At 37.6% G+C, this 13,521-nt stretch overlaps 1 protein-coding gene across 1 annotated transcript in view; it reads right to left on the bottom strand.

Annotated features, from left to right (window-relative positions):
* clcn1b (chloride voltage-gated channel 1b) overlaps positions 1 to 6,104 on the bottom strand; it is a 74,770-nt gene extending 68,666 nt beyond the window's left edge. The window contains exon 1 of the mRNA XM_089117534.1: positions 5,953 to 6,104. Within this exon, the coding sequence (XP_088973660.1) occupies positions 5,953 to 6,003 (51 nt within the window). The 5' untranslated portion in view covers positions 6,004 to 6,104. The remainder of the gene's footprint in view (positions 1 to 5,952) is intronic.
* Positions 6,105 to 13,521: the final 7,417 nt, after the last annotated feature.

Genomic DNA, 13,521 nt, shown 5'->3' with positions numbered 1-13,521 from the left:
AAATATAAATAATATTTTTGTTCTTAAATATACATGCATGTGTGTGTATTTATATATATATACAAAATAATTATACACAGTGCACCCACATATATTATGTGAAAACAAACTTTTATTTTGGATGCGATTAATCACGATTAATCGTTTGACAGCCCTTATTTTTTAAGCAGTAATTTTAACTGAAACCACCAAGAAAAAAGAAAAGAAAGGAATTAAATTCTGTGAGACTACTAGAATATAGATTAACCTTCATCCCAAGTTCCCATATAGGAATTTTGAAATGGAACACTGTACAGTATTTGGTAACTAGTAACTAAAATGTTTAAGCTGAGAAAAAAGAAGAAATATAATAATGTTATAACCTCACCAGAATCTGATCATAATTCAGAACAGTCTCAAAAGTGTTGATGGGCTCCCTTATCATCTTGCTCTTTTATTCTCTGTCAGTCGGTTCCTATCTTCATTTAGTTTCGCCTGCTATGTACCTCAGCTCCTCCTTTCCTTCTCCTTTTCACCTTCACGAAATATTCCAATATTAGTAACTGTATCTGCCTTATAGGAGGTGTCCTGTAGGTTAACACATAAGCAAACCACACTACCCATAATGCAGAGCACTCGTGGTTGACAGTGTGCTGTCAGCAGCTATTAATTCACAGGGCTGTGATTTCCTAATCCTGTCTGGCGGTCAGATGAAGTCCACTGCAGGTATCTGGACGTGCAAGCGTTTTCTGCATCATTTCATTCATTGTCGTCTATGCTTAAGTTGAATTCAGTTAAACCTGCATTAATGGTGTTGATTGACGTGTGCGGTTTCATGCTGCTCATCAGCTTTGTGACGTAAAGTGACATCTCTAACGTTTCCTTTCATTAACATGGACTACTTTAATCTAACCGGACGATTTCAGATTAAAGCAACTTCCAGGAGTGCAAAATTATTCGCCAATTCACCTGGAAACAAATTCATGACCTGCATTCAGATTAAAAGTGCTTTTGATTAAGAAATAATGACTGAATTCGGTAAAACTTGCCAGGTTATCAGCCAAGGTTACTGGCATTGAATCAGAAAGATATTAGAAGAAAACACTGAAGTGCATTTTAGGATTTGTCCTTAAAATAATCAGCTTTTGGTAATCTGTTTTGTTACCTTGGACAAATAGAAATGATGAAGTAACGTATTCAGGTACATTTATGCTGTGTTTTTTGTAAAGCAGACTGTGCTGTGCTCGTTTTTTTAAGACCGGCTCATCAATTCAGATCAACAATTTACCCACCCTTAAAAAAAGATGGACCAGACTTTGTGTTAGGGGTGCACGATGTATCGGCCACCATATCGGTATCGGCCGATATTTGCTCATTTTTATGTTATCGTAATGAGAACATTACAATTGTGTTGGGGACGAATTTTAATGGTGAGATTTTTGCTTTTGCAATCAGGATTTCAAAAATTATATAAAAATTGGATTTAGATTTATCGGCCGATATATCGGTTATCGGCTTTCGAATATAAAGAATTATCGGTTATCGGTGTCGGCCAAAATGTGTCGATCCCCACTTTGTGTCGATGGTCAAAAATCAGGCTACGCAAGACTGTAATGCTGAACCGACTCATTAGATGATAGACATGATATACATGTGTATTTTCACACAGCATATCCATTTTTTTGATCAGTAAAGCATTTATTAATTATCAATAATAATTACATGAAGTTATTAAAAAGTTCCACGAAGAAAAACAGTCCACAAAACCTCAAGCAAAAGTTGGTTTGGATTTACATATTGCAGAATTCTGTAGTCTGCGATTCTCAGAACCTCAGGAATATGCTAATTCATCATCAAAACAGCATTATTAATAACGAATACTGCCCAATAACGAAGTAAAAATTCAAACGCAACAACCCTTTTATCTCCTGCACACTTCCTCCGCTCTCCCTATTTCACTCTCAGTCTGTTCATTTCTGTCATTCAGCAGTCAGATTCCCAGAGGCCTCTGTGCTAAAGAAGGGTCATCAGCAGCTGTATGACCTGGAAGTGAAATCACTTAACTGTGACCATTAAAAACAACATGTAGTGCTGTTAACATTAGTAAGCAAACACTGCTGTAAACGAATACACCGATCATCTAAGAGCATTCACACGCATTGGTTTTCCCAACATAGTGGAAACTTTCCATTGACTTCTTTAATTTACACCAAGCAAATTATATTTTCCATCCTCCAACTCTAAACCTGACCCTCACAGAAACTGTTCGGTACGGATGCCCTAAAGGGGCATGGTGAAAAAAAATGAGATGGGTGGAAAATTATGTTTGCGTTCTCTCGCTAAACTTTTGCGTTTACTTTTGTCATGGAAATGAGGTGAGAGGAAAAGGTATATTTCAGTGCTTTCTCAAGAAAAAGCAAAGTTTCTCAGGGAAAAGCAGTAGTTTTGCGAGAGAACACAAATGTTTTGTGAGAGAATGTGAAAAAGGAAAAAGCAGAAATTTGGAAATATAGCTCCTCCCACTTTATATCCAACACAAAAGGTGAATGCAAAAGCAAATCATTTTTCCTTCAATCTCATATTTTTTTTCCAATCACAAGTTTTCTCGTAGTGGCTGCGTAGTTCTGAATTAAATTAAATGAAAACGATTGTTTGCTTAAAAAATGAAAAATCTGTCATTTACACCCCCAAATCATTTGAAAAGTGTTTTTGCCCATTCCAATGTCTTTTCTGTCCCACAGAAGAAAGCCACAAAGGTTTGGATGTATAGAATGATAGAATTTAAATTTTGGGTGAGCTATTCCTTCATTCCCTAACTAAACGGATAGTTATTTTTTAATGAAATCTGACAGGTTTCCGTCCCTCCATTGACAGTTACGCAACCACAACTTCGATGCTTCAAAGCTTTAAGAGATCGTAAAACTAATCCATATGAATTGAGGGGTTAGGCCCCATTTTCGGAAGAGACGCACACAATCACTTTATGACGAACAGATTGAATTTAGGTTTTTATTTACATTTAAACATTGATCAGAGAATATAAACAGAATCTCATTGGTTCAAAGTTCAAACGTGCTGCGTAAAACGAGGATGACCCTCATTGGTTCTTGCAGAATCTTAATGTTTTTGTTCACCCAAAAATGAAAATTAAGTCATTAATTACTCACCCCCATGCTGTACCAACCCCGTAAGACCTTCGTTCATCTTCGGAACACAAATGAAGATATTTTTGAATAAAGTCGTTATTTTTGTTTGTTTTTTACGCACAAAAAGTATTCTCGTCGCTTGATAAACTTATAGTTGAGCCACTGTAGTCACATGGAATATTTAAACACTTTCTTCAATGACTTTCTGGGCTGTCAAGTTTCAATCCCTTAGGGTGCCTATGTAGCAGTGATCCAGCTCTCAAATTTAATCAAAAATATCTTCATTTGTGTTCCGAAGATGAACGAAGGTCTTACGGGGTTGGTACGGCATGGGGGTGAGTAATTAATCTGACTTAATTTTCATTTTTGGGTGAACTAACCCTTTAAACATGATGTATATTGCGTAACACGAGAATGAACCCCATTGGTTCTTACAGAATATTAAACATTATGCGTAAACATTAGAATTAGAGGTAGACCAATTAATCGGCAAAAAATCTGATTAATTGGCCATTAATCGACCGATTAATCGGCCATGAGAATTAGAGGTAGACCGATTAATCGGCCGATTTTTGGCATTTTTTAACATAATCGGCATCGGCCAATATCCAAGTATATCAAGCCGATTATTAGGCAGGCGCATCTGTGGGCAGCCTAGTGTTGTCAGCCTAGTTAGTAGCTGGATTAAACATCGTTAAAATGCTGGCCAAACAGTGTAAAGTGTGACAGTATTTCACTGTAGACTAAAAGGTCCAATAGAGGGATGCCGTTGTCTGAAGAACAACAGACGGATGGTGCGTTGTGGTGCATTTAAAGTTTTTGTAAAATATAATTTTCCCATCTGGTGGTTGTTTTTGTCGTTCAAGAGCATTTTACTAGTGAAATACGTTATTGTTAGAAGTTAAATTAAATAAAATATAATAAATCTTAATAAAATTAAATAATTTAAAGGGTTTTTTTCTCCTTTTTTGTGATAATTAGGTTATGTCCATTTGTCTTTGTCCATCAACAAACAAAACAAACCAAAAATAAAAGCTTCAGGACATTTTTTGAGAGGATAAAATGTTTTTGTTGAGAAAGTTTGTCTATGTTAAGTATATATAATTTCATCTTTCAAATAGAGCTTAAAAACCAAGTAAATATCGGACAAAATAAATCGGCAGGATTAATCGGCCCTCCCGGATTTCAAAAGATCAGTATCGTCATTGGCGTGAAAAAAACAAAAACAAAAAAAACATATCGGTCGACCTCTAATGAGAATGAACCTCATTGGTAATATGCTTGATCTTCCGTTTACAACAAATGATGTGTGCGTTGAATGTTTATATGTAAATAAAAGCCTAAATTTAATCTGTTTATAAAGCAAATCGTATCTTTTCTTTTCTTTTGTCTATACAATGTTTGGTTACCGACATTCTTCAAAATATCTGCATGAGAACGAAAGTCATACAGTTCTGGGAATGGCATCAAGGTGAGTAAATCATAACAGGATCATCCCTTCAAGTTGGCAAAATCTGACCGCACACACTTATAATGTCTTGGGTGAAAAAAAAAAAAATACTCAGTCAGCAGCAACAGGGTAACAGCATATTCAATCTGATAAAACAGAGGTAAACATTCACATAAAGCCTATGAATAGGGCTACTGATCGAGTTTTTCTCTGACTGGATCATTTTCCCTACAGGAATCTCCTGCGTGCGCGAGACAGACAGAAATGGGTCGGCAGGGGCAGTAATGCGTTTATGCGTAAAATTTACAGCGGTTAAAAAAAGCTCTCGGCTCTGGCGTTCTTCCCATATTGTGCAGCATAAGAGGAAAATCGATGTGGGAACTTGTAAATGAGACAAGAGAGGAAGACAGGTGGAGAAAAGGAAGGTTGTCTGTGGGAACTTAATGACTTGTTGCACTGCAAAACTGACAGCTAAAGAATTGACACTCTTCCCCAAGTCTCACTTTCTCACACATCACATTTACGACTCTTCTCTAGCGCTTGCTTTTGACACGTTTGTCCTTTTACTTTAATACAATCTTTAGGCCTTCCAATGCCACCAAACTCTAACAAATAGCTTAACGCACCTGACCAGCTGACCATACGTTCCTCTTGGCCGTATAGCAGCCACCGAGAGCAGCCCAACAGAGAGAGCTAGGCGTATATTTAACCTGCATGCTCAGGTTTCTGCTAGCATATAGTAGCAGAGATGTACTGCGTAGGTTAGCACGAATGTGCACAAATCACGAGGTTTGGTCCACACATCTGCTTAGCTAAGCAATTCTACGACCAATCCTCAAGGGCATTGGAGATATTTTACAGAATCTTCAGAAACCTGAGACCTTCTCCACAGAGATCCAGTGAACAGATTTTGGACAGAAAATCTTCCAACTGGAAGCTGCGTAAAGCAATCATAAAGTAGAACACACAAGCATGGTTCTCGGCCAATAAACATCCGACAAGGAAGCACAAATCCACAGTATTGACACTAATGGAAGTTTACGAGGCATATTGCCTTTAATCAGCAGGGTGTTGACACAGGTTACGACAATTCTCATACCTATTCATGAGTTGTGCTAGAACAGCCCAGTGAGCTCCATGTGTGTCGCCACTAAGAATAGAATGGAAAATCAATTAAAGCCGAGGCTAGTGAAGTGAAAGACTTTGAGACCCATTATTTAAAGAGTCGTATTTTGGGCAGACAAGCGTTTCTAGGTTAGAAACAGACCCGGCTGACCACGACAAACCTCAGCAAGCCACCCACCAACCAACAGCAAGACGGCGTAAAGCAACAAAACAACGGGAGAGAGAAAGAGGCACAGAAAGACAGTGACTGACCAGGGTTTGCTGGTATCTCAGAGCTTTCCTTTGCGACGCATCGGCAGCCATCGACACGCTCGCACTGAGCCAAAAATAAACACACACAGTCTCACAGTCCTGTGTTACAGCATATGAAACACATACACTCACCGACTCTTACCCGTTTATTCAGTTACACACACACCACCCCACTCAAAGCGCGAGATACACACGCTGTCTCACTCTTATGTTACAGTACCCGCAACACACACATGCAAGAAAAATGCTGAGACGTGTGATTCTTCAATTAGATACACTGGAACACTAATGCACGCCATCCACAAACGGTCAGAGAGTCGGCCTACCTGTAAAACGCTACACCAGCAACGCATATGAAGGTGCAAACACATCACAAACAAACTTGCAAAACTTTATGGTGGTACCAATACTTGGTATAAGCTAGAACTGCAATCAGGGAAACTAGAAACACAAAGTCAGTAATCTCAATCATTTTGAGCACGAGTTTCCATAACTTTTCCCATTCTAGAGTACGGGATGAGGATTTTAAAAAGAAAATGTTTCAGAGATTGCAATCTCTTCAGAGTCGAGCATTATTTGAAATCAGTCTGAAATTTCCATGAAGTTTTAATATGTTTTCTTTTTTTTTTCTTTTTAAAGTTCACATGACTTTTCTGTGATCTTTTAAGATGTATTCATTTAATTATAAATTCCTCTATTTCCAAAACCATGGCTTTTTTCTTTACTTTTCAAGTGCTGTAAACCACACTTTTGAAATTGCCTGATATTTCCAGGTTTTGCGGTCTTGGAAAACCTAAAAATCCTAAGGATTCTGGAGGAAACTACAATTACTGACCATGATAAATTCTTGTTAGGGAACCTATTTTATCTACATAAACACATTCGTTAATCAATAGGAAACATTTCATCCAAACCCTAGAACAAACACATATAGGAAATAGATTAGGAAGGATCAATCGAAGACAGCAAGAGGATAATGGATAAAAATCACTATAAAGATGGATGGGCGAATAAGTAACATCAGTGAAAAAAAGACTCAAACAGATGAGTGCAAATAAGTGTACTTGTGTTAAATAGATAATCATGCAAGTCCAGATCTGCTCGTCTTTTCTTAGCTGCGGCACACAGCTAATCGCACACCTCGTCTCACATTAGCGCCATCCCCGCTCACAGCCGTTACTAGCAGCAACATGCCTCCCCATCCGTCTTCCGGGCCTGAACCCCTCCCAACTGGATTTCCGTTTTGCTTCTACCACTACTTGTTTTCGCTGCTTCTGGCGAGCACAGGTGTTTTTTGACAGGACACCACCCTCTCGGGGGGCACCCGTGTAACACGATGAGTGAGTATGCGTTTTGGAAGGCGGTAGAGGGAGGCAACGTGACTCAATTCAACAGCATTTAATTCAACAGCGAGGAAACTCGGAAGCCCCGCACAGACTTAAAATACAACACATTCTTGCTGTGATTCAACCACGACTGATTAACAGGCTGATGAATGTCAACTCTCTGCCAAGTCCCTTGCCATTCTGCATGGCTTCTAGAGACTGAAAGGTTTACAGACCGACAGACAGGTTTCCCAAGGGCAGGGGTTCCCACACTTTTATTTTAGCCAAACCCTTTAGACATAAAATATTATATATACACTCACCGGCCACTTTATTAGGTACCCCATGCTAGTAACGGGTTGGACCCCCTTTTGCCTTCAGAACTGCCTCAATTCTTCGTGGCATAGATTCAACAAGGTGCTGGAAGCATTCCTCAGGGAGTTTGGTCCATATTGACATGATGGCATCACACAGTTGCCGCAGATTTGTCGGCTGCACATCCATGATGCGAATCTCCTGTTCCACCACATCCCAAAGATGCTCTATTGGATTGAGATCTGGTGACTGTGGAGGCCATTTGAGTACAGCGAACTCATTGTCATGTTCAAGAAACCAGTCTGAGATGATTCCAGCTTTATGACATGGCGCATTATCCTGCTGAAAGTAGCCATCAGAAGTTGGGTACATTGTGGTCATAAAGGGATGGACATGGTCAGCAACAATACTCAGGTAGGCTGTGGCGTTGCAACGATGCTCAATTGGTACCAAGGGGCCCAAAGAGTGCCAAGAAAATATTCCCCACACCATGACACCACCACCACCAGCCTGAACCGTTGATACAAGGCAGGATGGATCCATGCTTTCATGTTGTAGACGCCAAATTCTGACCCTACCATCCGAATGTCGCAGCAGAAATTGAGACTCATCAGACCAGGCAACGTTTTTCCAATCTTCTATTGTCCAATTTCGATGAGCTTGTGCAAATTGTAGCCTCAGTTTCCTGTTCTTAGCTGAAAGGAGTGGCACCCGGTGTGGTCTTCTGCTGCTGTAGCCCATCTGCCTCAAAGTTCGACGTACTGTGTGTTCAGAGATGCTCTTCTGCCCACCTTGGTTGTAACGGGTGGTTATTTGAGTCACTGTTGCCCTTCTATCAGCTCGAACCAGTCTGGCCATTCTCCTCTGACCTCTGGCATCAACAAGGCATTTCCGCCCACAGAACTGCCGCTCACTGGATGTTTTTTTCTTTTTCGGACCATTCTCTGTAAACCCTAGAGATGGTTGTGCGTGAAAATCCCAGTAGATTAACAGTTTCTGAAATACTCAGACCAGCCCTTCTGGCACCAACAATCATGACACGTTCAAAGTCACTCAAATCACCTTTCTTCCCCATACTGATGCTCGGTTTGAACTGCAGGAGATTGTCTTGACCATGTCTACATGCCTGAATGCACTGAGTTGCCGCCATGTGATTGGCTGCTTAGAAATTAAGTGTTAACGCGCAGTTGGACAGGTGTACCTAATAAAGTGGCCCGTGAGTGTATATATATATATATAAAAGATATAAGATATATATATATAATTAATAATATCCAAAAAAAAAGTTTGTGTTTACATAATATATGTGGGTGCACTGTGTATAATTATTTTGTATATATAAAAATATATAAATCTATACACAAATATATACAAGCATGTGCGTGTATTTATATATATATAAAATAATTTTACATAGTGCACCCACATATATTTTGTAAACACAAACTTTTATTTTGGATGCAATTAATTGCGATTAATTGTTTGACAGGCCTAATATACAATATATATAACTTCAAAAACATGAGTTTATCATGAGTATTTTTTACAGTCTATGATTTATCCACAGAAATGTATAAAGTGAACCAAAAATTCATGTTGAACTCACTGCACATACAGCAATGGAGTTGGTGAGAAAAAAATACTTTTTTAAAGGCTTAGTTTTAACAATTAAGGTGATCTTGTTATACTTTTGATCTAGCTTTATAATGTATTATATTATATTATATCCTACTATTAAGAGAGTGGAATATCGAATATCATTATCATAAAGTGTTTGTTTACCCTTGTGGCTTTTGTAAAAAAAAAAATATATATAATTATTTCCATTTTTTTTTTCTTGTCACATGACTTATATTTGTCACCTGCTTTTGAGTGTGTCTGATTAAGGTGATCAACTGTTTTCTATTTTCTATAAAGAGATGAAGACACCAAATTAGGGTGTTTGGGATGTGGACACCTTTTTTCTATTTTTTCTCATTTTTATTTAGTTTAATTTGGTGAACTAAGTTGACTAAAACTGAAATAAAAGTGACTAACAACTAAAATAAACTAAATAAATGACAAAACACATCAAAATTACATCAACTTTAAATGAAAATCTATAATACAAAAATAAAAACTAATTTAAAATACTATAATAGTATTTCAATGATACTAAAACAATGCACATATGTAACAGTGCCACTCTTCACCCTGAAACACACACACTCACACAGACTATACTTAATTAATTAAAAGCACAATCTTTGGTTTGATAATAAAACTAAGCTAGATTGTGATTTCAGTTTTAAGTCAATCAATTGTGGAGACACATTTACGGATTCTAATTTTACATTTGGTTGAATTATTAGCTGTTCATCAATTCACAAACCCCCATTTATGTCTCCCTGCTCTAGGGGGACGTCCAGGTCAATCTGACTAAATGACCACTGATGAAATGAAATGACCACAAATGAAAAAAAAGCCTGGATTCATATACAACCCTTGTTTATGTCTTCAAGTGAATCCGAAATGCATTGTCGGTTTTCACTTTTTATATGACAACTGTGTCTCCAAACTGATATACCTGGAAAGAAGGCTAAATAAAGCTTAAGAACAAAGTGATTAAAATAATCCTCCACACATTACATACCATCTGATCCCAGTGGCAAAGACTTCATGGAGTCACGCTAACAGGTCGAGTGGGTAGGTGTTATGGGATCGGCACAATGACGGCCGTTCCTGCAGCCACGGCAGGACAGAGAAACCCGAGCACATGGATAAAAATGCATCACCACGGAAGCAGAAGACAACTCTGAAAAACAGAGAGGGAGAGGGAGTGCAAGACATCCAATACTAAACTCAAAGTCAATACAGAACATAACATCCAACATGGCTATGACACTAACCAACTCAATTAGAACCAAACAGACAATTCACAGTGTTACTCAAACACACAACAAACACATTTATTCATGAAACGACAAGTGTTGAGGGTTATGCATTACAATGAGCTATGTAATCAGATTACTTTTTTCCCAAGTAATACGTAAAGTAATGCATTAGTTTTTTTTTCCCATTAATTGAGTGACAGTTCTGCTAACACACTTAGTAACATATACAGTGGATCAAAAAAGTCCAGTTGTTCTAAGACAAGAACTTTGAAGACAAGAATTAATAACTTTGATGAAAGGTTTTGATGCACTTCAAATGACTGCAGTTACTTTTTTTAGGGAGCACAACACAATACACAATATTGTAATGCATTACTTTAAAAAGTAACTTTCCCCAACAATGCAAATTACAATAAAACGAAACGACACAAATCAAGGGTCTTTGGAACAGTATTTTTTTATTGAATGGCAGTTTCTGCATTGCAAAAATACAAAAATTACAGTTTCCCTATAGTTGATTTAAGCACCCATCATAGCTGGTTAGTACACATAATAAAGGCAGTGAATAAAATCAAGTTTACTAGGCACTCATCTGGCACAGTCAGGCGGGGAGTGGACTGAACTGGATTTTATAATATGTACCTATGTAGCATGTGGGTTAACACTTTCACAGCACAGGAGAACTTTTTTTAAACATGTTACCATAACAAGAACCTGTAGGGCTCAGTGTCACAATGCTGTTACAATTCTGAACACACGTTCAAAACTAGGTGAACAAAGCCTGAGAGAAAGGAGGAGAACATGCATGTGCTGGCATTGTCTCAATATGAATGTCTGCAGCAATAAATAAATATTGCTAAACTCTTAAACACTTTCTATTTCCATTTGTTTTTCATTAAAAAATAAACACGACTTCCAAAAATGACTTCTAGTATTTCATCAAATAACCAGTAATTTGTTTAAATACTTGAACTTTTTTTAAATCATGGCACCATTTCCATTCTGAAAGTAATCCTTTATAAATGATGTATCTGCACCAGTCCCTCATTTTTAAATTTAGAATTTTAATATTTGTTTAAAATGTACATATGCCCATATAATTCTCCCAGTTCAAATAAGCTTATTGGTTAAAATAGCAAGATAGTTGAAAAAAAAAAAAAAAAGCAATAGTTGATTGAAAGCAATATTAGCATGAACAGTGTAAATCTACATCGAACATTTTGGCTGCTAAAACGGTATAAACTAAAACACAGTAAATAAAATATCATGTTCAGTGATAAATCATGCTGAAGGTGACGAGTGTGAAATATAGAAGAGGGCTTGAGGGATGCCATGGCAGTGGTCAAAGGTCATGACCTTAAACCTAAAACTCATGCCTCTTAGGCAAGGAAGACGCATACACTTAAAACGGCACACTTCAATTACAATCTGCTTTCCCAGGAGGAATAATGTTGTGTGTGCAGAACAGGAAGACTGTGTCTAAACACTGGAACTTCTATATGACACGAGGTCTGCTGATGAAGTGTAAAAGCTCTCTACTGCCATCTGTGCCATCATAATGTGCATTCATTGGCACACAGACTATTTAAAGCAAAAAGGAATGTGCAAGAAACTGGGGTATATGCAAAAACAGCGGCATATATACAGGCATGATGACACAAAGCGTTATGAGAATATAAACACATTTCATTTTGGCAGAAATCATTTGGAATGCAACTTCAATCTGGAAGTTTTAGAATTACAGAAATATCTGTAGAATGATCAAGTGTATTGACATGTATCATATTAAATGGTTTGACAATTAACTATTATATCCTAAACATAAAGTGAAATAGTGTCACAGAGTAAAGAAGTCCTATTAAAAAAAGCTGCCATGGTGCATACAGAATAACTTTAACTGATGTTGATACAGTGTATGTAAAGTTGCATTAAGGAAACCTAAGATAAGAGCAAATCTGCTCAGCTCAAATCCACTGAGTGAAATGTGAGGAGGAGTGAAGTATGGTACTGGCACAATGTTAGAACGCATGTTTAAAGGGATACTCTACTTTTTTTTTTGGAAATACGCTCATTTTACAACTCCCCCAGAGTTAAACTGTTGAGTTTTACCGTTTTTGAATCCATTCAGCCGATCTACGGTTCTGGCGGTACCACTTTTAGCATAGCTTAGCATACATCATTGAAGTGCACAAGACCATTAGCATTTCTCCCAAAAAATTACCAAAGTGTTTCGATAATTTTCCTATTTAAAACTTGACTCTTCTATAGTTACATCGTGCACTAAGACAGACGGAAAATGTAAAGTTGCGATTTTCTAGGCTGATATGACTAGGAACTATACTCTCATTCCTGCGTAATAATCAGGAAACTTTACTGTCGTACCATGAGTGCAGCAGGCGCGATGACTACACAAACTTAGTCCCGGTCACGTTGGAAGCTGGGCACTATTTTCAGGCGCTGCGTCATAACATTACGCCTGCTGCACTCATGGTACGGCAGTGAAGTTTCCTGATTATTACGCAGGAATGAGAGTATTACTAGTCATATTAGCTTAGAAAATCGCAACTTTACATTTTCCGTCTGTCTTAGTGCACGATGTAACTATAGAAGAGTCAAGTTTTAAATAGGAAAATTATCTAAACACTTTGGTAATTTTTTTGGGGAGAAATGCTAATGGTCTTGTGCACTTCAATGATGTATGCTAAGCTATGCTAAAAGTGGTACCGCCAGAACCGGAGATCGGCTGAATGGATTCAAAAACGGTAAAACACAACAGTTTAACTCTGGGGGAGTTGTAAAAAGAGCCTATTTCCAAAAAACGTGGAGTATCCCTTTAAGCATACAACTGTATGTGTGTGACATGTAGAGGGTGTCATCAAGCTGCTCTGAATTTACCAATGAAAAGTTCATGGTTTGGCTTTAAAAAGGCTTCACAATTACAAAACTACTGAGGGGCAACAAAAACATACAAAGAAAAAATGTTTAGAAAAAAATAAATATAAGTAAAAAAAATGATTAAAAAACAGTTGCCTTTAAAAAAAAAAATATTGGAATAA

Source organism: Pimephales promelas, chromosome 12 (genome assembly GCF_988280905.1).
Source record: "Pimephales promelas chromosome 12, fPimPro1.hap1.1, whole genome shotgun sequence".
Lineage (NCBI taxonomy): Eukaryota > Metazoa > Chordata > Actinopteri > Cypriniformes > Leuciscidae > Pimephales > Pimephales promelas.
Note: the sequence above shows the minus strand (reverse complement) of the source record. Positions and strands in the feature narration are given on the sequence as shown.